Genomic DNA, 23,433 nt, shown 5'->3' with positions numbered 1-23,433 from the left:
AAAACCCACCTGTATCTCTCCCTTTCACTATGTTCTTCTGGAGTACGAAACTGAACAAAGCCATTACATGTTGCTCATATTAATTTGCAATTGGTGACCTTTCTTCCAACGCGTAGACTCTGAAGTTCTCCTTAGCCAATGGGAATGCAGATGTGCCCATACATGGCTCTGGTACATTGCAGGTTCATGTGAAGGTGACTCATTATGTTGGATTACATCTGCAGCCACACCTTTTATATCAACTTTCAGAAGAGGTCACAATCAGTTCCAAGTTTTTAGGGTTTTTTTTCTAGTTTTGCTCATTCGCTTTGTTATCTTGCTATTATTGTCCTAGTGTCAAAGTCTCAAATGTGTATATGTGTGTGTGTGTGTGTGTGTGTGTGTATGTATGTGTGCATGCCTTAGAGAGTGTGTCAGAGTGTGTGTGTGTTTGTGTGAGTGTGTGTGTGCGTGTGAGTGTGTGAGTGAGTGTGTGTGTGTGTGTGAGTGAGTGAGTGTGTTTGTGTGTGTGTGTGTGTGTGTGTGTGTGTGTGTGTGTGTTTGTGTGAGTGAGTGAGTGTGTGCGTGTGTGTGAGTGAGTGAGTGTGTGTGTGTGTGTGTTTGTGTGAGTGAGTGAGTGTGTGCGTGTGCGTGTGTGTGTGTTTGTGTGAGTGAGTGTGTGCGTGTGTGTGTGTGAGTGAGTGAGTGTGTGTGTGAGTGTGTGTGTGTGCCCATGCACACATGCCTGTGTGTCTGTCTCCCTCTAGTGTCAAGTTTATAATAGCTCACCACAAATTTGAGAAAAATCAATAGAAAGCTCACAAAAAATGTCATCTTTCCCATGACCACATTGCAGTATGCACAACCTTGAGATTTACAGACCAACAGGATTAAATCCAACATGTTTTTTTTTTGCTTTTTTTTTTTACATTTACCTTAAAGCCGAGGACATTCTGAGGGAGGTGAGTCGACAAAGTTTGATCTTTTTCTAACCTGACAGAGAAGGAGAGGCAGCAGTGATCTTAACCATTATCTTAACCAGTAGGTCGAGAAAAACTCACTGAACTCTTTTATATATATATATATATATATATAAATATATATATATATATATATATATATATCTCCAATGAAACAGGAGAAGGGTGTTACGCTGTTTTTTGGTTCTTGGTCCAAAGCGTTGGCCGGGCTCAGGTTTTTCTCTCCTCAGTAAAGGAAGTTTTGGTGTTATGTGTTGGTCCGTCATGAAGACACAGAAAAAGGTCATCAAGAGGTCAAACACTGAGTCATCCTTCTCTTCTCCCCAGAGAGAGCCCCAAAAAAAAGTCTTGACTTAGAAAGACCAATGTCTGTGAAAAATGACAGTTTGTCTGTGTGAGGTGTGTGTGTGTGTGTGTATTTTGGCAGCTATCCTTGTGAGGACCAGTTTGAGTCTTAAGCCTTGGGAGTGAAGACATTTTAGGAAAGTGAGGACATTTCATTCACTTCTTCAAAGGGCTGTTTGAGGTTTAAGACTTGATTTTAGGGTTCAGGTTAGAGTTAGGTTTAGGTCAGGGTTAGGGTTAGGGGTGGCGTTAGGCATTTAGTTGTGGTGGTTGAGGTTAGGGTAAGGGGCTAGGGAATGCATTGTGTCAGTGAGTGTCCTCACAAAGATAGAAGTACAAGAATGTGTGTGTGTGTGTGTGTGTGTGTGTTCCTGTAAAATGCCTAAGTCTGACCAGAAATGAACTTTGATCTGGAGCACATCAAAAGTTGGAAAACACCAATATTGACCTTGTGTGTCTGTGTGCACATAAGAGCATGTATGTAAATCCTCTACTCACACACACACACACACACACACACACCTCGTGAGTATAAATAAATTATTAAATGAAAAATTAAAAAATATGTAAAAATACATATCTGATGCTCTCTCTGTTTTTTGGAAAATGGAAAATGAATTGTAGTTAAGTAAATGAGCTCTGTGTGTGTCAGTGTGTATGTGTGTGTGTGTATATGTAAGAGAGAATAGAGTATACTGTATGGAGAAATCTTTATGTGAGTGTGTATGTGTCAGTGTGTGTGTGTGTGTGTGTATGTGTCAGTGTGTGTGTGTGTGTGTATGTGTCAGTGTGTATGTGTATGTGTATGTGTAAGAGAGAAAAGAGTATACTGGAGTGTACAAAGGAAACTGTACGTGAGTGTGTATGTGTCAGCATGTGTGTGTATATGTGTCAGTGTGTGTGTGTGTGCGTGTGTGTGTATATGTGTCAGTGTGTGTGTGTGTGTATGTGTAAGAGAGAGAGAGAGAGAGAGGATTTAAAGATATTTCAAGCTGTATTTAAAGGGATTCTTCACAAAATGTTTCACTCAAATATAGTAAACCTCAGTTAGTGCATGTTTGTGGTTGTGTTCGTATTTATGTGTGTGTGTGTTTGAGTGTGTGTGTGTGTGTGTGAGAGAGAGAGAGAGAGAGAGAGAGGGATGACACAATACCACTGAGCAGCAGACAGCATGTTTACTCTTGTCACAGTTACTCAATCAGGTTTTCCTTTTGACTGGAAAATCCACTTTTACCATAACAGACGACCGTAAACCGTAAATCTTACCTCTTAATGTTTATCTGCACTTGTTTGCACCTTTCACTTGACTCTAAGGGCACTGGTGTCTTTGAAGTATCAAAAATTTATTTCAAACAAGAGAGAGAAAAAAGAAAGAGTTAATGCCTAATTCAGCCTTGTTGGTTGTGACTGCCAAGTGTCAAATTTTTAAGAACATTTTGCAGCATTGGTGCACCAAGACACACCTTACTCTCATCAATTTAGTAACACTGTTTAAGTTAAAACTGTATTTAAGGGTTGTGATGCCCCAGAGGAATCACACACACACACACACACACACAAACAAGCGATGAATCAAATTTATCCTTGAAAGATTCAAAATAATCAGGTCCAGCAGTTGGTATCCTACTGTAAATATTTAGAAGTGAAACATTAAGCAGTTTGACTCAGCCTGTCTCGGTTGCTTCACTGGTCTATGTCAATCAATACCCCAAACATCCCGATCATTTCTGTCAGTGATCCAAAATCTCCAGAGTGTTGTAATCATGCGAAGGAAAAACGTATAAAACGCCAAGCTCCCCGCTGAAGTTCCCGAACCCGACTCTCAGATCCAAAATGCTGCGTGGGATTTTCCTGCTTGTCTCTCTCCTCATTTTAAACCAGCATGAAGCCCTCATAGGTATGTAGCCTACAGTAAGAACAGTCATTCATTTTAGAAATGTAAAAATTGGCCGTTTTAAGCATGCGGATGACGCAGTCTCACGATGTGTCGCTCTAATCACATTAGACAAACTTACCACAGTGCCCCGTTTAACTGTTTGTTTAACAGCAGTGTCTACTGGCATGTCTAATTACATGTTTATTAAATTACACGTATGGTAATCCCAAACTTAATTATCGAGGTGAATTTTGTTTTTTTCATGTGAAGCCAAGGCCAAAGTTTGAAATGTCACAAAATCTTGAGTGTGTTCATTAGTGTGTTTTCTGTATGTAGACTGTAGTGTCAGAACCGTCAGCAGTTCTACCTGGAGGAACCTTTGGCTCTTTAACAGGAAAGGCAGATGTGTTCTCGTGTTGTGCTGCAGTGTGTTGGCAATGTAGTGACTAACACTGGTTTGGATTGACAGGGAAGTCTCTATGGATGTTCATGTCTCTGCAGATGCTCAGTACACTTTCTGATGATGATCTGTAGATGCACAAATATTTATAGATGCTCTGTAGATGTGTAAGTCTCTGCAGATGTTCTGTAGATGTCTCTGTAGATGTTCTGTAAGTCTCTGTAGATGTTCTGTAGATGTTCTTTAGATGCATAAATATTTATAGATGCTCTGTAGATGTGTAAGTCTCTGTAAGTGTTCTGAAGATGTCTCTGTAGATGTTCTGTAAGTCTCTGCAGATATTCTGTAGATGTTTTTAGATTGCATAAATGTTTATAGATGCTCTGTTGACGTATAAGTCTCTGTAGGTGTTCAGTAAATGTTCTGTAGATGCTCTGTTGACATGTAAGTCTCTGTAGATGCTATATACATGTGTAAATATCTGTAGATGTTCTGTTGATGCTACATAAATACGTAAATATCTGTAGATGCTCTGTAGATGTGTAGGTCTCTGTAGATGCTCTGTAGATGTTCTGTAGATGCTCTATAGATGTTCTGTAGATGCTATATAGATGCGTAAATATCTGTAGATGCTCTGTAGATGTGTAGGTCTCTGTAGATGCTCATGCCCACATCTGGCCCTTGCAGCTGCGAGCGTCACACCGAGGCCCATCATACACAACGGCTCTTACATTAACCCTGAACTGGGGAGGTATCACGCCCGGCTGAGGGTCCTGTCACGGAGCTGCAAGGACATTAAAGACAAATACGAAGTTAAAGAGGGTGAGACGCAAAAGTGCTGACATCTGGTTCTGAGTGGGACGTTATCAATGTTTTGCTTCTTGTGAAATGTTAGTGTTAATGTTTTGATTTTAAATATCAGTAATTCTATTTACTGCCAAATTTTAATTAGAAAATGAGATTCCATCACAAGTTATAAAAAAAAGCACATGTGTACAAATTTATATCAATTAATGAACTGATTGATTTTGGGGTACGTTTAATACAGGAAACCCCTCAGATTCAATGTAAAGAAAGCTTTGACCTGACAGTTGCTGCTTTTTGAATGTCGAGGTAGATTTTCAAACAGGAATGTATATTCCTCACTCTGAAATATGGTTGCTGCAAACAGACAAACAAACAAACAATAAGGCCTGGAAATCTCTGTTTTAGAAAGCCAAAATCCATGGTTTAGCGATGTAGTAGCTGGTTTACGGTTTTAACCACGACAATGTTGTTTTCTAGATGGAATCTATTTTCTCACCACGGCAACAGGGAGTGTTTACCAGGCCTTCTGCGACATGACCACGGCCGGCGGAGGCTGGACCCTCGTAGCCAGCGTGCACGAGAACGACATCTTCGGAAAGTGCACCCCCGGGGACCGCTGGACGTCCCAAAGTGGCGCCAGTGACCGGCGGCCAGAGGGCGAGAAGACCTGGGCGAACAGAGCCACGTTCGGAACAGCAGAGGGCGCCACTGATGATGATTACAAGGTAATGTATCATGACTGTTGTATTCCCAGCAGGACGTCTACAGTCACTGATCAAAACCCTTTCTTTTTGTGATGACAGAGAGATCAGGAAAAAAGTGAAATGAAAACCCTCTCATTCATACTCTTTTATGTACTCTGGTGGTAATGTATAAGACACAGTATATAGGGAGGTATATAGTATATAAGGGAAAAGGTGTAAGATTTATAAACGTACATGAAAAGGTTTTGAGTCGCTCAGATTCTGTAGTGCCTACTTCACGGCTGTGTCTCCTCTGATCTGTCCCACAGAATCCTGGGTACTATGACATCACCGCCCAAGACGTGTCCGTCTGGCATGTTCCAAATAACAAAGAGCTTGAGCACTGGACACAAAGTTCCCTCTTACGCTATCACACAGAGACCAACTTTCTCAAGGACCATGGAGGAAATCTCTTTCACCTGTTTAAGGTAAAGACAATCCCATATGCATTCGAGCACACACACACAGACATGCACGTACACACACACACACACAGACACACACACACACATACATGCCTGCGCACACACACACGCGCACACACACACACACACACACACACACATACATGCACGTGCACACAGCTTCATGGGTGTAATCAGTGGGTGATTTGTTATTTTTTAACAGGGGGCGTGGCCCACTGGTCACTGACACTACTCTATAGAGTGTATAAGGGGATGGCAGGTTAACAAGGGAGATGCATTTTGGTTATTTTGATAACAGGGGGGATGGCATCCCCCCTCATCCCCCTACAAATCACCTATTGGGTGTAATGTTGGAAAACTAGAGCCAAATATTTATGTGAAAAGTGTTTTTAACCTAATCTACTTCCATGACAAAATGACAAACTTTCAGAAAAACGTTTTCACAAAATTCAGCGTGTCTTCCATGTAGCAGTAGTTGTTCCTGTTTCCAGAGCAACCCCCTGGTGTACGGGAGAAAGAAATGTTCGGAGGAGGAGACCAATGGAATTGCTGTCCCAGTTGTGTACGACCTCGGCGATAAACACAAAACCAGTCTGCTCTACGCACCCAAAGCTAGGGGTAGGGCCGTCTGTTTCTAGTCTGTCAGTCAACTCCAAGCCACTGCGTCAAAAAGAATGACCACATCAATGAAAAAGCACTGTTTAAAGAGAGAAAAACACGCACTATGTTCCTCTGATGACTTCACTTTCTGGTATTTAAAATGTGAATGGATGGATGGATGGATGGGTGGATGGGTGGATGGGTGGATGGAATAAATAAACAGATGAAAGGTAAATAAACAGAAGAGGGACGTAATGGTTGAAAATGACAGAAAAACAGAAAAACGATGCAGGTATCAGTGGATTTGGTAAATGGGTGTAGCACACACTGACTGACTTGACTAAAGCAATATACACTTTTTTTCCCAGAACAATTTGAGGCTGGTTTTGTCACTTTCAGCGTGTTTAACGATGAAAAATCTGCCCTAGCCATGTGCTCTGGCGTTAAACCCACTGGCTGCAGTCCTCAACATGTAAGTCTGAAAATTACTCCAGAACACAGCATTTAAAAAGCTTTGTTCACAATGTCTGAGAAAAGGCAAGATGTTTGGCTTTGTGCAATACAGGTTTGATGATACCTCTGATGAGTGCATGTGTGTGTGTGTCTGTGTGCGTGTGTGTATGAGTGCATGTGTGTATGAGTGAGAGAATGAGTCAGTGAGTAGATTAGTGACAGTGGTGAGGTGATCTTAATCTTAATCCCAATCCTTGGTGTAAAATAAGTGGATTGATTTAGATCCTGTCTGTTGCAGTACTGTATCGGTGGAGGAGGCCACGCCTCAGAGGGCGCCCAGACCGACTGTGGGGACCTCTCTGCCTTTGACTGGTCTCCAGATGGAGGTGATGGAGAACAGGGAGTTTCTTCAGAGAAGATCAGATCAACCGTGCTGATTTTCTATTGCTGATCCTCCACTGAATCAGAGCTGTAACCTGCAGTAAGGACCAGACAGCTTGTCCACTCTTCAACTGGGAAATCATCATTCATTGGCCAAGAGAACTGTCATTCATTGGCCAATAAGAGACTAACTGACCTGCTTGAGTTCTTTGTGTCTCTCTTGAGCATTGTGAATGTGATGGCTGAGGCAGACATGGTAACTGTATCACAACTGTTTTACAACTCTGTCTTTTTACTTTGTTACATTTTTACCAATAAATGATGAGAGTAAATTCCTTTGGAGTTTCTTAATTTATGTTACATTCATTAAAAATAATTAAAAAAAAACATTTGAGAAGAGTCACAGATGGATTCCACAGAGTAAGATAATTGAGACAAGTCCAATGACTCTGTGGTAAGAAAATCTAATCCAAACTGGACCCGGTCCTGGTTTTCTTGGTCCTGTGGGGTCTAAGGGCTGAGAGCCACTGGGGGAAATGGGTCATGACTTCTGAGCTCGTTTGACTTCAGAACTGGGACCAGTTTATGTGATCACAATGAAAATTTAAAAATACATTCATTTACGTTTTAAAAATCAGAGTGCATATGAGTCAGGTAAGAATAATATGCTTAGTGAGCGACCGAACACTTTTAATATGACAATGATTTGTATCAACAGAGACATTAATAAGTTTAAACGGCTGTTTGAAAATGCACTGATGCCTAAGTCTGTTTTGTATTAATAAACAGAGAAAATCTGCACATGCATCCAACATTTCCTTCAGTCTGTGACACACAGAACAGAATGTTCTACACACACGGCTTCAGGAACTACCGTTATTAGGATTTATCCAGTGAAACCAGTCCAGTCAACCACACACACACACACACACACACGCCTATCGCCGTGCGTGTGTATTCTAAAACTCATGAATTCTCTTTATGTATCAACAGAAAAGTGGGCATATGGGAAAACTGACACATACTGACTAATCATTTTAGGCTACTGTCCTGTGCAACTACATATACCGACATTTCGGTATTATGCACGGCGATGTCGCGGACACTCACGGATTAAAATGACCATAATATCCGACGACGCTTTAGTGGTAAGCGCACTGCGCACAGAGCATGTGAAAAAAGTGAGTTGGAGAAGAGCTCGGTCACCTTGCTCTGTCCCAAGTCCCGCACGTCATTGCTGTCAAAATATAAGCACCATTGTATAACTCTTAATTCTAATAAACGTTGTGTATGCTGTGACGTATATTTGTTTATAAAGAATTACAGCTGAGGTGATCGCACCAGTAGTAACAATACAAGCACGCAGTGTTTCTGTAGTGACGCTTTAGTAGATAACTCCTAACCCGCAAGAACACAGAGAACGGGATGCTGTTCAGCTACACGACATATGCAAATTAGGTGCTGTTACGTTTCATGTGATGTCATCACACAATCTAACGACTTTTAGCGACATTTCAGAGAGCAAGTAGCAAATAAAACAAAACTTTAGCCAGCATTTTTTCCCGGTTCAAACAAAGTTTAAAATGAGAGATTTCATTCATTAAGCCCGTGGCTCACACATATTGGGCGGTAGCTAGTCACATGACCTGACTGCACACCTTTCTGTCTCAAACAAACGCATATGACACGACAATGCACAGAACGGCCAGCAGGGCGGCCAAAAGTCCCTGACCCGGCAGGGGTACTGACAGTTTCGCTCTAGTCAGTGTTTATATTTCTGTATTCGCGCGAGCGAGTGACCAAGAGTGTGTGTGTGTGAGACAGAGAAACAGAGAGAGGAACGAACCAGTCTAAATATAGCATGCTAATTCGACACTCTTGTGCGGTACGCGCTTGTGATATTTCTTGGCTCGTCTCTCGCTAAGTGAGAGCGTGACGTCTTGCATTTAAAAGTCTTTATAGCTCAAAGCAGAATGAACCGTGTTAGGTCGTTACGTTACCATGGCAGAGAAAAGAGTTGTTCACTCGCTCCCCACGGCTCTGTGTGTACTTGTGCATGAGAAAGAGAGAGAGAGAGAGAGAGAGAGAGAGAGAGAGACTCACATGGCAGGCTAAAACCCACCTGTATCTCTCCCTTTCACCATGTTCTTCTGGAGTACAAAACTGTACAAAGCCCTTACACGTTACTCTCATTAATTTGCTGTTGGTGACCTGTCTTCCCACACCTTTCATGTGAACTTTCGGAAGAGACCACAGTCAGTTCCAGGGTTTATTTTGTCCATTTGATTTTTAATGTTGCTGTTATTGTCAAAGTCTCAGTTATTTATTTGACTGATTAAGTTGATAGTTTGTAAAGTTATTCATTTTTGGCAACAAAATGGAGTGGTCAGTGGGATATAAAGACTAATATAAAGACGTGTGTGTGTGTGTGTGTGTGTGTGTGGTGTATGTGTGTGACCAGAAAGGAACTTTGACCTGGAGCACATCAAAGGTAGAAAAACACCAATATTGACCCTGTGTGTCTGTGTACATGTAAGAGCATGTATATAAATCCTCTGCTGTCTCTCACACAAACACACACACACACATACACACACACACACACACACACACACACACACAAGCACAGATGTGTCCCCTGAAACGTAAGTAATGAACTGAAGGCCAGTGAGAAAATATTCCTGAACCTCGTGTCTCTCATATGGCCTAATGAGTATGAATAAATTATGAACAATTGAACGAAAAATATGCATCTGATACTCTCTCTGTTTTTTGGAAAATGGAAAATGAATTGTTGGAAAATAAATGAACTCTGTCTCCAAAGTGTTTTGACCAGTTTAGAGAATAGAGATATCTCTATACTGCAGTGTACAGAGAGAACTGTATGTGAGTGTGTATGTGTATGTGTCAGTGTGTGTGTGTGTGTATGTGTATGTATGTGTCACTGTGTATGTGTGTAAGAGAGAGAGAGAGAGGATTTCAAGAGATTTCAAGTTGTATTTAAAGGGATTCTCCACAAAATGTTTCACTCCAATATAGTAAACCTCAGTTAGTGCATGGCCTCAAAGAGGTCAAAGGGCGTCATCCAGGCTGTTTTCAGCAGGGAAGGGAGGGTTCTGACCTCAACTGAGGATGTGATTGGACAGTGGAAAGAACACTTTGAAGAGCTCCTTAACCCGACTGACACGCCCTTCACGGAGGAGGCAGGGCCGGAGGATTCGGAGGGGTCGAGAGCCATCTCCCTGGCAGAGGCCAGTGAGGCAGTTAGGACACTCCGGGAGCGGATGAGATCCGCCCTGAAACGCTGAAGGCTCTGGAGGTTGTTGGGCTGTCATGGCTGACATGTCTCTTAAATGTCATGTGGAAGTCGGGGACAATGCCTATTGAGTGACAGAGAGGGGTGGCGGTTCCCATTTTTAAAAAGGGGGACTGCAGAGTGTGCTCCAGTGATTGGGGTATCCCACTGCTCAGCCTCCCTGGGAATGCTTACTCCAAGGTGCTGGAAAGGAGACTCCGACCAGCTATCGAACCTCGGATTCAGGAGGAACAATGCGGATTCCATCCGTGGAAGAGCGGACCAGCTCTTCACCCTTAGCACGGATACTGGAGGGATCAATTCAGTCTACAAGTGTTGTAGTGGTAAAAACAGGTTAAGTTTTGTTCCTTTGTTTCCTGTGTTCCATTAAACTTTCCCCACTTCTATCCACTTCACTGGGAATCAGCTGCATTTGTCTGACGCGTGTTATAACGAAGATAAAGATGCGTTATTGTTGTTCCTCTGTTGAATTTATTTGAAAAATAGAATGAGCATAAAACTGCAAAAAATAAACTTAAACGACCGTAAACCGTAAATCTTACCTCTTAATGTTTATCTGCACTTGTTTGCACCTTTCACTTGACTCTATGTGATGCCCCAGAGGAAAACACACACACACACACACCCAAATATATATATATATATAGTCTTACATTTCTGATAACGATGAATGAAATTTATCCTTGAAAGTTTCAAAATAATCAAGTCCTGAACGGTATCCTACTGTTAATATTTAGAAGTGAAACATTAAGCAATCAACTCTGTTTGTCTTGGTTGCTTCACTGGTCTATGTCAATCAATACCTCAAACATCCCGATCAACTCTGTCAGTGATCTAAAACCTCCAGCGTGTTTTAATCATGCGAAGCGAAAACGTATAAAACGCCAAGCTCCCCGCTGACGTTCCCGAACCCGACTCTCAGATCCAAAATGCTGCGTGGGATTTTCCTGCTTGTCTCTCTCCTCATTTTAAACCAGCATGAAGCCCCCATAGGTATGTAGCCTACAGTAAGAAAATTCATTCATATATATATATAGAGAGAGAGAGAGAGAGAGAGAGAGAGGGAGGAAAAGTAAAGATAGAGGAGTCCGTGTGTGTGTGTGTGTGAGAGAGAGAGAGAGAGAGAGAGAGAGAGAGAAGTAAAGAGATTAAGAAGAACTTGGAACAATGGTGAAATGGGTGGGATCTGTGTGTGCTTTCTCAGGTCAGTGAAAAGATCTGGTCAGAGCTGATCTGTCTGGTCAGAGCTGATCTGTCTGGTCAGAGCTGATCTGTCTCTGATAATAGTCCACAGTGATAATAGTTCAACTGTGGCTGTGTTACAGGCTTATGGCTTCAGAGTGAAGTGGAGTAGGCTAACACACACACACACGCATGCACAAATACGCACGCGCACGCACACACACACACACGTGCACACATGCACGCACACACACACACACACACGGACACGCACACACGCACGCACATACACACACACACGCACACACATGCACAAATACACACACACGCACAAATACACACACACACACTCTCTGTGATCCCTTCAAAGACCTTTCAGTGTTTCCTGATGACATGTCTGTATGCCTGAACTGAGTGACATTGCAGTCGAATGAATTGTTTAAGCCAGCAGTCATGTGTGTGTGTGTGTGTGTGTGTGTGTATTTGTGCGTGCAGCTGAGTGTGTGTGAATGGGCTTACTTTGATGTCAAGCCACATTATGTGTGAGTTGACAGAACACAACCTACTCATATATAAATATAAGTTCTAGCTTGTATGGCGCCCTGGGTGAACCCCCCCTCCATGGTTCAGCTAAAAAAGGCAGGTGACCCCCCTATGAAACTATATATTCACAGTTTTATGAATGCATTGTGGTTTTTTTAGTAGTATTTCATAGTATACCTGATTTTATGGATTGATTTAGTACAGTGCAAAGTTAGGGGTGCGCTGTTTGATATCCCCCCCCCCCCCCCCCCCCCCCCCCCCCCCCCCCCCCCCCCCCCCCCCCATCTCGGGCTTCCAGTGGGGAGACCTGAGGTCAACCGAACCCCGCCCTCCTCCCCATCTTGTACTTCTGAGTGGGAGACCTTCCCAGACAGTAAACTACCTAGCTCACAAACTAGAATCAGGTCACCCACTCCGACAAGGTTAACCGACCTGCACAGTGACATGATATAATTGACGTCACGTACAAATGAGCGATAGAAAACCAAACACGCAAATGCCACCATTCTGAATTTTCTTGTGCGGGTGCCCTGTGCCGCCCCCGGCAAGATGACGCCCTGGGCGTATGAATGAATAAAATGAATACCATCTTATATGTGTATATGGATAGAGCACTGGATGTCAGTTTAGTTTATATGTTATGTGTTAGTTATGTGTCGAGTGTGACCTGGGTGTCCATCTGAAGGGGACTTTTTATGTAGGAGGAGATTCAGGGGCTGGCACATAATCCTTGACCCTGGATTCGGTCAAAGATTAAATACAGGAGCTCTCTCCTCAGTTTCGATATCAGGATACCGGACAGGAGTACGTCTGAGCTTGGCGTGAATTACTTATGTTCTTCTGGTTCTCCCCATCTAACTTTGACATCGCGCTGTTTATTTATTTATTGAACTAGTTGAAGTAATGTGCCTCTGCTGGATTATCCACAGGAATATCGAATGGTATTGACCATCCACAGTTTCTAACTGTCTTTGACTGTAGTTTACTGTTACATTTTCCTTAACCACTCCAGCATTTGTATCTGGTCAGTCACTGAACTTGGCTGCACCACTTGTATCACAGTCAGCTTCTGTTACGACTACATTCTTGGATTGTGCATTGCCTCTCTTGTAATTTGCTTTGGATCAAAGCGTCTACTGAATGTAATGCAATGCAATGCTATGGAAGTTCAGCATATTTCCTCCTGAGCCCCCCAAGCAAAATGAACTTAGCATGTCTTTGTTGACGTGGAGACCTTGTGATCCTGATGTTAACCGTGATTTTTACAGTGGTTGGTATTTCCTGTGACAGTCAAATTTTTATACTGTTACTCTCTTTCCGTGAGAGCATGTGATGCTTAAGCCCTCTGATCTCTTTCAGTTGTAGAGTAATAGTCTGTAATGCCTGTGTTCTAATATTTTCCTTTCCTGCTTCCCAGGGGTTTGGGGTCAAACCCTGAGGACGGTGAAAGAGATGGAAGCATATCTGAGCACATCTGTCCTTCTGGGCTGTGAGCTTGTCAACACCGCAGGCATCAGCGTCACACAGGTACGGAGACATTACCTCATCAACACGTCCACAAACCAGTCTAAACATAATTGTGGTTAAAATGTAGCAGCAAGAACATGACTGTTTCAAGGCAAGTGTTTTTGTGCAATGGTGCAGAAAATGACACAAAATTGGGCGACCAGTCGGTTTTCAGATTGGTCTTTTTTTTTTTTTTTTTTGGATACATTCAGCAGCAAAAACAGGAAGATTTTGTACCTTCCCAAAGCAAGCAGGTAACATTAAGTATGTCTGTAAATACTGTCACATGATTGACCCTACAGAGCAACCGTGTAACTTGTTGCAGCCCTCTTTAATGTTAAGTAAACAATATATATGGTTACAGGTACAGTGTCGTAAGTGTCCCTTATGTCTTGCAGTGTCAAAGCTGAGTTTTACATGGACACTAGTATTTTTCTCACTCACCTGGCCATTGTAAGGCCCTTTGGTCTGTATTAAGCGCATATTCTTTACCCGGCGAAAAGCTATTTCAAGAGTCCGCTTAACCGCTTAGTTTCCATACACTCCTTCACAGCTGAATCGTGTGTGTTTCTCCTCGAAACTGTTTGGATAAGGGTGATAATTAGTCAAGAGCGATGTATATATCTCTGTGAAAGCATTGGTCCAGGGCCGGCTCTTTGGCTGTCGGTTTCATTTGGTTAGAAGAGCAGCCTCCCCCTCAGAATCCATAGGCTCCTGTTCACTCAGTCATCACTGCGTTCTGCCTCACTGCCCTTCCCAACTCTCTGCTGTATATGGGGCAGATATTTCTCACGTGGCCTGCTGAAATCATCTTGAAATCATCTTTACCGTTGTCGCTTCGCTGTATTTTTTATTATTATTATTATTTTTAAGCTATATCCTATATTGTGAAAAGACATTTATCCAGTTATTTTTCCCCTCTGGAAAGGTGTCAAGAGGGAACTTTGAACATAGTTTCCTTTGCTGATGGATTGAGCAGTAAGCAATACTTCTTGGATTACCCATCCTCTGCAGTGGCTTAAACCAACAACTGGGGGTATTAGGCTAGCTCTTTGCCTTAGACAGTTGACTTGACCGTACTGGAATTGCTTTTTGGGCTGTGGTGTTGCTAGCTTGGAGTGATTCCCACCACTTTTTGAGGCAAATGGTTGTCACTGCTGCCATAAAGTCTCTTTTATGCTTCTAATGAGATGTAAAAGAATACAGCACATTCTATTCTGTACCTGCCTTACCAGCAAGCTACCACACTGTCATTTTAAAGGTACACTTGTAACGCCTGATGAGCTTGTGGGTTTCAGGATGCCAAGCATTATCTTGTTTGGCTTAATCCCCAAGAGGAGACACTTGGTAGAGTGGAAACAAGGGCTCCTGTGATGCACTGGGATGCTCAAAGCCTTTTTGGTGTCGTAGTTAGGAGTCAGTGAGCTTCATTAACCAAATTCAGTTAAGCACCACTTAGCCATGGTGTATTTCACAATGATGGTCAAAACAGATAATATAAAGAAGTGTTGGGGAAAGCAGCTTTAGGTTCTGAGGGATACTGTTGTTTTTCTTTCTTCCCCTCTCCAGGTTTCATGGATCTTTGAGTCCTCAGAAGGGGAGAGACACCCCATAGCTGTCTATCACCCCACCTATGGAGAGGGCTTTCCAGACTCACCCTTCAAAGGCCGGGTGAAAATCTCAAGTCGCTCTTTGCTAAACCCCTCAATCACGATTGAGAGTCTGAGGATGTCCGACGCGGGGAAGTACATCTGCGAGTATGCCACCTACCCAAGTGGAATCGAATTTGACACCATCACTCTCATCATGCTGGGTAAGCTGCTTGACCCTCTGTCTGTCTGCTACCCCTTTAATGTCTTCCATTACCAGACATCATCACAATGACTAAGCTAATGCTAGCATCAGACTCACCCAGAGCTAACCTGTGAATCATCGCCTTCCTCATGCTTTGATCTCTCCTCTCTGTTTGTTGTGTATGATCTTTCATTCTGTTTTACTGTCTTCTTCCTTAATTTTTTTTTTCCATTTTGTTTGTCACACGTTAACTCTCTCTTGTTCTTGCTAAGCCAAGCCCAAGAACTCTGCCACCCCTGTTACTGTTCGTGCCGGTTCGTCTGCGGTTGTTGTCGCACGGTGTGAGGCGGCTCAGGGAAAACCAGCTGCGACTATCACCTGGGTGACCCCTGTAAACGGGAACCATAACTTCACATCCAAACAGGAATCTGATGGAACAGTTACGGTGATGAGCGAGTACTGGCTCGCGCCAACTCCAGCCGACAACGGGAGAGATATCGCCTGTGTGGTCACCCAACGCCCCCAGGACCAGCCGTGGAGCTTTCGCATGAAGCTCTCCATACAGTGTAAGAAAACACACACTCACACACACACACACACACACACACACACACACACAGCCGGATCGCCAAGGACAAACCAAAGAGTTTTCCAATGACACTCTCTTACGTTATATAGATGTGTAAATATCTGTAGATGCTCTGTAGATGTTTTATAGATGCATAAATATCTGTAGATGCTCTGTAGATGCTATATAGATGCGTAAATATCTGTAGATGCTCTGTAGATGTGTAGGTCTCTGTAGATGTTCTGTAGATGCTATATAGATGCATAAATATTTGTAGATGCTCTGTAGATGTGTAGGTCTCTGTAGATGCTCTGTAGATGTGTAGGTCTCTGTAGATGCTCTGTAGATGTTCTGTAGATGTTCTGTAGATGCTATATAGATGCGTAAATATCTGTAGATGCTCTGTAGATCTGTAGGGCTCTGTAGATGTTCTGTAGGTGCTATATAGATGTGTAAATATCTGTAGATGCTCTGTAGATGTTATATAGATGCGTAAATATCTGTAGATGCTCTGTAGATGCTCTGTAGATGTGTAGGTCTCTGCAGATGCTCATGCCCACATCTGGCCTTGCAGCTGCGAGTGTCACGCCAAGGCCCATCATACACAACGGCTCTTACATTAATCCTGAACTGGGGAGGTATCATGCCCGGCTGAGGGTCCTGTCACGGAGCTGCAAGGACATTAAAGACAAATATGGAGTTAAAGAGGGTGAGACACAAAAGTGCTGACATCTGGTTCTGAGTGGGACGTTATCAATGTTTTGCTTCTTGTGAAATGTTAGTGTTAATGTTTTGATTTTAAATATCAGTAATTCTGTTTACTGCCAGATTTCAATTAGAAAATGAGATTCCATCACGAGTTATAAAAAGAAGCACATGTGTACAAATTAATATTAATTACTGAATTGATTTATTTTGGGGCAAGTTTAATACAGGAAACCCCTCAGATTCAATGTAAAGAAAGCTTTAACCTGACTGTTGCTGCTTTTTGAACGTGGAGGAATGTATATTCGAGGGATGTATATTCCTCACTCTGAAATATGGTTGCTGCAAACAAACAAACAAACAAACAATAAGGCCTGGAAATCTCTGTTTTAGAAAGCCAAAATCCATGGTTTAGCGATGTAGTAACTGGTTCCCGGTTTTAACCGCGATGATGTTGTTTTCTAGATGGAATCTATTTTCTCACCACGGCAACGGGGAGTGTTTACCAGGCCTTCTGCGACATGACCACGGCCGGCGGAGGCTGGACACTCGTAGCCAGCGTGCACGAGAACGACATCTTCGGAAAGTGCACCCCCGGGGACCGCTGGACGTCCCAAAGTGGCGCCAGTGACCGGCGGCCAGAGGGCGAGAAGACCTGGGCGAACAGAGCCACGTTCGGAACAGCAGAGGGCGCCACTGATGATGATTACAAGGTAATGTATCACGACTCTTTTATTCCCAGCAGGACGTCTAGAGTCACTGAACACAACCCTTTCTTTTTGTGATGACAGAGAGATCAGGAAAAAGGTCAAATGAAAACCCTTTCATTCATACTCTTCTATGTATTCTGGTGGTAATGTATAAGACACAGTATATAGGGAGGTATATAGTATATAAGGGAAAAGGCGTAAGATTTATAATGAAAAGGTTTTGAGTCGCTCAGATTCTGTAGCGCCTACTTCACGGCTGTGTGTCCTCTGATCCGTCCCACAGAATCCTGGGTATTATGACATCACTGCCCAAAACCATTCCGTCTGGCATGTTCCAAATAACGAAGAGCTTGAGCAGTGGAGACAAAGTTCCCTCTTACGCTATCACACAGAGACCAACTTTCTCAAGGACCATGGAGGAAATCTCTTTCACCTGTTTAAGGTAAAGACAATCCCACATGCATTCGAGCACACACACAGTCACGCACACACACACAAACACACACATGCACACATACACACACACACTGACACACACACACACACACACACACACACACACACACATACATGCACACGCACACACCCACACACCCACACACACACATACATGCATGTGCACACAGCTTCATGGGTGTAATCAGTGGGTGATTTGTTATTTTTTAACAGGGGGCGTGGCCCACTGGTCACTGACACTACTCTATAGAGTGTATAAGGGGATGGCAGGTTAACAAGGGAGATGCATTTTGGTCATTCTGATAACAGGGGGGATAGCATCCCCCCTCATCCCCTTACAAATCACCTATTGGGTGTAATGTTGGAAAACTAGAGCCAAATATTTATGTGAAAAGTGTTTTTAACCTAATCTACTTCCATGACAAAATGACAAACTTTCAGAAAAATATTTTCACAAAATTCAGCGTGTCTTCCATGTAGCAGTAGTTGTTCCTGTTTCCAGAGCAACCCCCTGGTGTACGGGCGAAAGAAATGTTCGGAGGAGGAGACCAATGGAATTGCTGTCCCAGTTGTGTACGACCTCGGCGATAAACACAAAACCAGTCTGCTCTACGCACCCAAAGCAAGGGGTAGGGCCGTCTGTTTCTAGTCTATCAGTCAACTCCAAGCCACTGCATCAAAAAGAATGACCACATCAATGAAAAAGCACTGTTTAAAGAGAGAAAAACACGCACTATGTTCCTCTGATGACTTCACCTTCTGGTATTTAAAATGTGAATGGATGGATGGTTTGATGGCTGGATGGGTGGATGGATGGGAGGATGGATGGAATAAATAAACAGATGACAGGTAAATAAACAGAAGAAGGACGTAATGGTTGAAAATGACAAACAGAAAAAAACGATGCAGGTATCAGTGGATTTGGTAAATGGGTGTAGCACACACTGACTGACTTGACTAAAGCAAGTTACACTTTTTTTTCCCAGAACAATTTGAGGCTGGTTTTGTCACTTTCAGCGTGTTTAATGATGAAAAATCTGCCCTAGCCATGTGCTCTGGCGTTAAACCCACTGGCTGCAGTCCTTAACATGTAAGTCTGAAAATTATTCCAGAACACAGCATTTAAAAAGCTTTGTTCACAATGTCTGAGAAAAGGCAAGATGTTTGGCTTTGTGCAATACAGGTTTGATGATACCTCTGATGAGTGCATGTGTGGGTGTTTCCATGTGAGTGTGTGTATGAGTGTATGTGTGTATGAGTGAGAGAGTGAGTCAGTGAGTAGATTAGTGACAGTGGTGAGGTGATCTTAATCTTAATCCCAATCCTTGATGTAAAATAAGTGGATTGATTTAGATCCTGTCTGTTGCAGTACTGTATCGGAGGAGGAGGCCACGCCTCAGAGGGCGCCCAGACCGACTGTGGGGACCTCTCTGCCTTTGACTGGTCTCCAGATGGAGGTGATGGAGAACAGGGGGTTTCCTCAGAGATGATCAGATCAACAGTGCTGATTTTCTATCGCTGATCCTCCACTGAATCAGAGCTGTAACCTGCAGTAAGGACCAGACAGCTTGTCCACTCTTCAACTGGGAAATCATCATTCATTGGCCAAGAGAACTGTCATTCATTGGCCAATAAGAGAATAACTGACCTGCTTGAGTTCTTTGTGTCTCTCTTGAGCATTGTGAATGTGATAGCTGAGGCAGACATGGTAACTGTATCACAACTGTTTTACAACTCTGTCTTTTTACTTTGTTACATTTTTACCAATAAATGATGAGAGTAAATTCCTTTGGAGTTTCTTAATTTATGTTACATTCATTAAAAATAATTAAAAAAAACATTTGAGAAGAGTCATAGATGGATCCCACAGAGTAAGATAACAGAGACAAGTCTGATGATTCTGTGGTAAAAAAATCTAATCCAAACTGGACCTGGTCCTGGTTTTCTTGGTCCTGTATGGGTCTAAGGGCTGAGAGCCACTGGGGGGAAATGGGTCATGACTTCTGGTTCACTTGACTTCAGAACTGGACCAGTTTATGTAATCACAATGAAAATTTAAAAATACATTCATTTACATTTTAAAAATCAGATTGCATATAAGACAGAGGAAAATGTAAGCAGGTGGATTTATTGTTCAAAAATGCAGAAACAATACAAAAAAAAACTATATGTAAAGAAAAGAAACAAATATTTAGTGCATAAAATGGAAAGTACACATGTGCACAACCTTCTGAAGACTCCCTGCACAGCCCTGAAATGTACTGGTGACCTGCTGCAGTCCTGAAGATGAAGTCACTGGGTCAATATTTGGAAACTCAGGTTAACGTCAAACATTACCCCAGTGGCTCTATTCGGTGGGGGTGGGGGTGGTGGGTGGATGGGAGTTCTCTTTTGTTTTGTTTTGTTTTGTTTTGTGTGAAATCCTGGCTGCAGTCTCACAAACAGCTGTTGTTAGTAGTGTAGACCAGAGGTGCCTAAATGCAGTTCTGAAGAGCCAAAGTCTTACTGCTTTTTATTTTCAGCTTTTCAATTGATTTTTTTTTGGGGGGGGGGGTGTATGCTCTTTAGCCAATCAGTGACCATACACTGGTGGTTGAGATGAAAACCAGCAGGATTTTGTCTCTCCAGGAGTGGATTTGGGTGCTTCTGCGGTAGATATTTGCAGTCAAAGGCAATAAAAAACCAAACTCCGAAGACCCTGAAACCTCCCCTTCACTGCTGGACATGTTGCCTGGCCTTTTCCTACTGGCATGCCTCCTCTTTCCTCATCAGCACTTTCAGTGGAGTAAGCAGAATTCTTTTTTTTACCTGGAGATTCAAAAATTATGTGGCAGATCTAACGTGTGATTTACAGTAGTGTAAGTGGATCAGAGGGTGTTGGTGTGGACACGGAAATTGCCAAAAATAAGTGAGCAGTGAGAGCCAAGATTTATTTTAGAGTTGCTAAAGCTCTGCAAAAAGGACTTTCACCCTTTCGATGTCGGTTTTGTCAATGTTTAGGTTTCACGAGGTTAATTTTTTGTGTCAGTGGTTTAATGTCATGAATGCAGTTCTTACAAAACCATGCCGAAAAAATCCTATGTTATCGGACTTTTCCTTTTTCAGATGGAGTAACGTATTTTGCTCGAGGAGAGAGTTTTCCTGGTGTAACGATTAACGACACGGAATCAAACAGTCGTCTGGTGGAACTTCTCAACAGGATCAAATATGTTGCTCAAAGCTGCGGGGAAATTTACAATAATTACGGAGTACGCAGAGGTGAGCAGATCCGTTAGTTTTATCCCTGTTCCGCTGTGTGTCAGCCAAGAAGCCCTGACTCAGTCAGTCTCAGATCGAACATGTAGTGCTTGCTTGGCTAAAAAAAAAAGACTCGACACCTCTCGATTTCACAAGCACAAACTAGTGACATGTTTACCTGAAACTGCCCTCTCCTACCTAAAACTAGTCGTATTAAGAGTAAGATAAATTCTGCAGCGACTATTCTACACGTTATATACGTAATTACTCTTGACTGAGACAGTCCCAACTGAGAATTGCATCCTTAAAACGCATGTGCCTCATTCGGCGTACGTTTTGCTCGCTGTCTTCTTAGACGGTTTATATTATCTGACAACGACCAGCGGGGTTTTGTATCAGACTTTCTGTGACATGACGACCGCTGGTGGAGGCTGGACGCTGGTGGCGAGCGTTCACGAGAACAACATGTATGGGAAATGCACCGTTGGCGACCGCTGGTCGAGTGAGCAAGGGAGCAACGCCCATCGACCCGACGGAGAGGGCACCTGGGCAAATACCGTCACGTTTGGAACTCCGGAGGCCGCAACGAGCGGTGACTATAAGGTCAGTCAGCCAATATCTACTTAAATGGTTTTATGAATGGTTTCGTTTCGGTTTGGGAAAACATTCCTAACTATTGTCTGGAAGCTTTTCGCCTCCATATTTAAAGTATTTATACTACCCGCATTACATTGTCACCAGTGTACATCCCTTGTGTGACGTCTAATTATGACAGAATACATCCCTCCACAGATAACATACTTTCATTTTTTTATTTTCTCCGTTTTGTGCACTGCCCCCTAGCGGTTGCAGTACTAATGTTGTGAACGCTCTTAAAGTTCAACATAGTTAGCAGCATAGATAATTATCCTTATGCCGTTCTGGTATCACTTCTGGTGACCCCCTCCCTCCTCTCTTTTTTTTGAGGGGGACACGATTTGGTCTTGTGTTTCTGCAATTCTTTTTTAGTATGTTTTTATGTACTTCTGTTTGGTAATTTGCGTTTTTGTTTCTCGTTTTGCATTTTTTTCTTTTTGGGCCTCGGGCTCCTCTGTCTCTCCTCTGATCCCTCCCACAGAACCCTGGGTATTATGACATCACCGCCCGAGACGTCTCCGTCTGGCACGTTCCAAATAACCAGCGACTGGAGCACTGGAGACCAGCGGCTTTCTCACGCTACCACACACAGACCGGCTTTCTCGACGACCACGGAGGAAACCTGTTTGAACTCTTCAAGGTAAAAAAAAAAAGAAAAACAAAGGGTGAGATTAAGCAGTCACAAAATGAGTCAGTATTGCAGTGTTTGACGCGTGCAGGGATTTGTGACTGATATTGTAGTGTTTTAATTCCAACTTGTACCCACTGCTCTCAGATCAGTGGCACCCTCTTTATTTCTGAAGTCTGCCGTGCTCTTCCTCTTCAGAAATTTCCGGTGAGGTTCGGGGCGGGATCGTGCCCGGCTAACCATGGGCCTGCTGTTCCCGTGGTCTATGACGCTGGTGACAGAGAGTCCATGAAGAAGCTTTATGGTCCACATTTGCAAGGCAGGAGAACCTTCAACCAAAACACAGCTTTTCTCACTGACTTTTTACAGTGTGGTGACATACTGAGATCGAGTTCAGTTTTATCAGTGACTACATATGTATGTGTGTGTGTGTGTGTGTGTGTGTGTGTGTGTGTGTGTGTGTGTGTGTGTGTGTTTGTGTGTGTGTGTGTGTTTGTGTGTGTGTGTGTTTATGCATGTCTGTATGTATTTCAGAACGGTCTGAGTCTGGGTTTATCAGTTTTAGAGTCTTTAATAATGAGAGAGCAGCTATGGCCATCTGTTCTGGAGTCAGACCAACTGACTGCAACACGGAGCATGTAAGTTACAAGGGATTCAGATCACTCAGTAAAAAATGTGTTATGTATGTATGTATGTATGTATGTATCCATCCATCCATCCATCCATCCACCCCCCCCTCTCTCTCTGTAGGTCTGTATTGGTGGAGGAGGACATTTCCCAGAGGGTGCACCACGTCAGTGTGGGGACTTTGCCAGTTTGGACTGGGATGGATATGGGACACACACTGGATGGAGCGCGTCCAGACAGATGACGGAAGCTTCTGTTTTAATCTTCTATCGCTAGACTTACCATGACCTCCTCTACCTCTTTAACTGTGGATGGTGTATTTTGGAAAGTGATCAGAATTTTACAAACAACCCCTTCTTTACACTAGAGAAAGAAAATATTACATTTTCTTCAAAATACTAAATAAAACAAAAAAAACATTTTTCTTGTCATGTCATGTCCATTAATTAGCCAATTCTTTTGTTAATACTGACAGTGGTTACGGTTCTAATACTGACAGTGGTTACGGTTCAAATACTGACAGTGATTACAGTCCT

The 23,433-nt window shown here is 42.9% G+C and overlaps 1 protein-coding gene, 1 long non-coding RNA gene and 1 pseudogene across 3 annotated transcripts; 2 read left to right on the top strand and 1 right to left on the bottom strand.

Moving 5' to 3' along the window:
* The first annotated feature begins 3,071 nt into the window (after positions 1-3,071).
* LOC115820986 (intelectin) lies at positions 3,072-23,316 on the top strand. Of its 2 annotated transcripts, none has more exons than XM_030784717.1 (7): positions 3,072-3,201; positions 4,268-4,402; positions 4,865-5,112; positions 5,400-5,558; positions 6,047-6,173; positions 6,524-6,627; positions 6,907-7,325. In XM_030784717.1, the coding sequence occupies exons 1-7, from the start codon at positions 3,138-3,140 to the stop codon at positions 7,057-7,059; spliced, it is 990 nt and encodes a 329-aa protein (XP_030640577.1). In that variant the 5' UTR covers positions 3,072-3,137; the 3' UTR covers positions 7,060-7,325. The 2 variants fall into 2 exon arrangements, with proteins under 2 accessions (XP_030640577.1, XP_030640576.1); XM_030784716.1 differs by lacking the exons at positions 3,072-3,201; positions 4,268-4,402; positions 4,865-5,112; ... (2 more) ...; positions 6,524-6,627; positions 6,907-7,325 and adding exons at positions 20,315-20,554; positions 20,875-21,027; positions 21,362-21,609; ... (2 more) ...; positions 22,805-22,908; positions 23,021-23,316.
* LOC115820991 (uncharacterized) lies at positions 9,967-10,895 on the bottom strand. The gene is made up of 2 exons (XR_004025577.1): positions 10,848-10,895; positions 9,967-10,721 (listed from the first exon to the last, which is right to left on the bottom strand). It is a non-coding gene; the product is annotated as an uncharacterized LOC115820991 (long non-coding RNA).
* On the top strand, positions 11,191-19,557 carry LOC115820979 (intelectin-like; annotated as a pseudogene).
* Positions 23,317-23,433: the final 117 nt, after the last annotated feature.

The sequence above is a fragment of the Chanos chanos genome, chromosome 9 (assembly GCF_902362185.1).
Source record: "Chanos chanos chromosome 9, fChaCha1.1, whole genome shotgun sequence".
In the NCBI taxonomy this organism is placed as follows: domain Eukaryota; kingdom Metazoa; phylum Chordata; class Actinopteri; order Gonorynchiformes; family Chanidae; genus Chanos; species Chanos chanos.
This window is presented reverse-complemented; position numbering and strand designations above follow the sequence as displayed.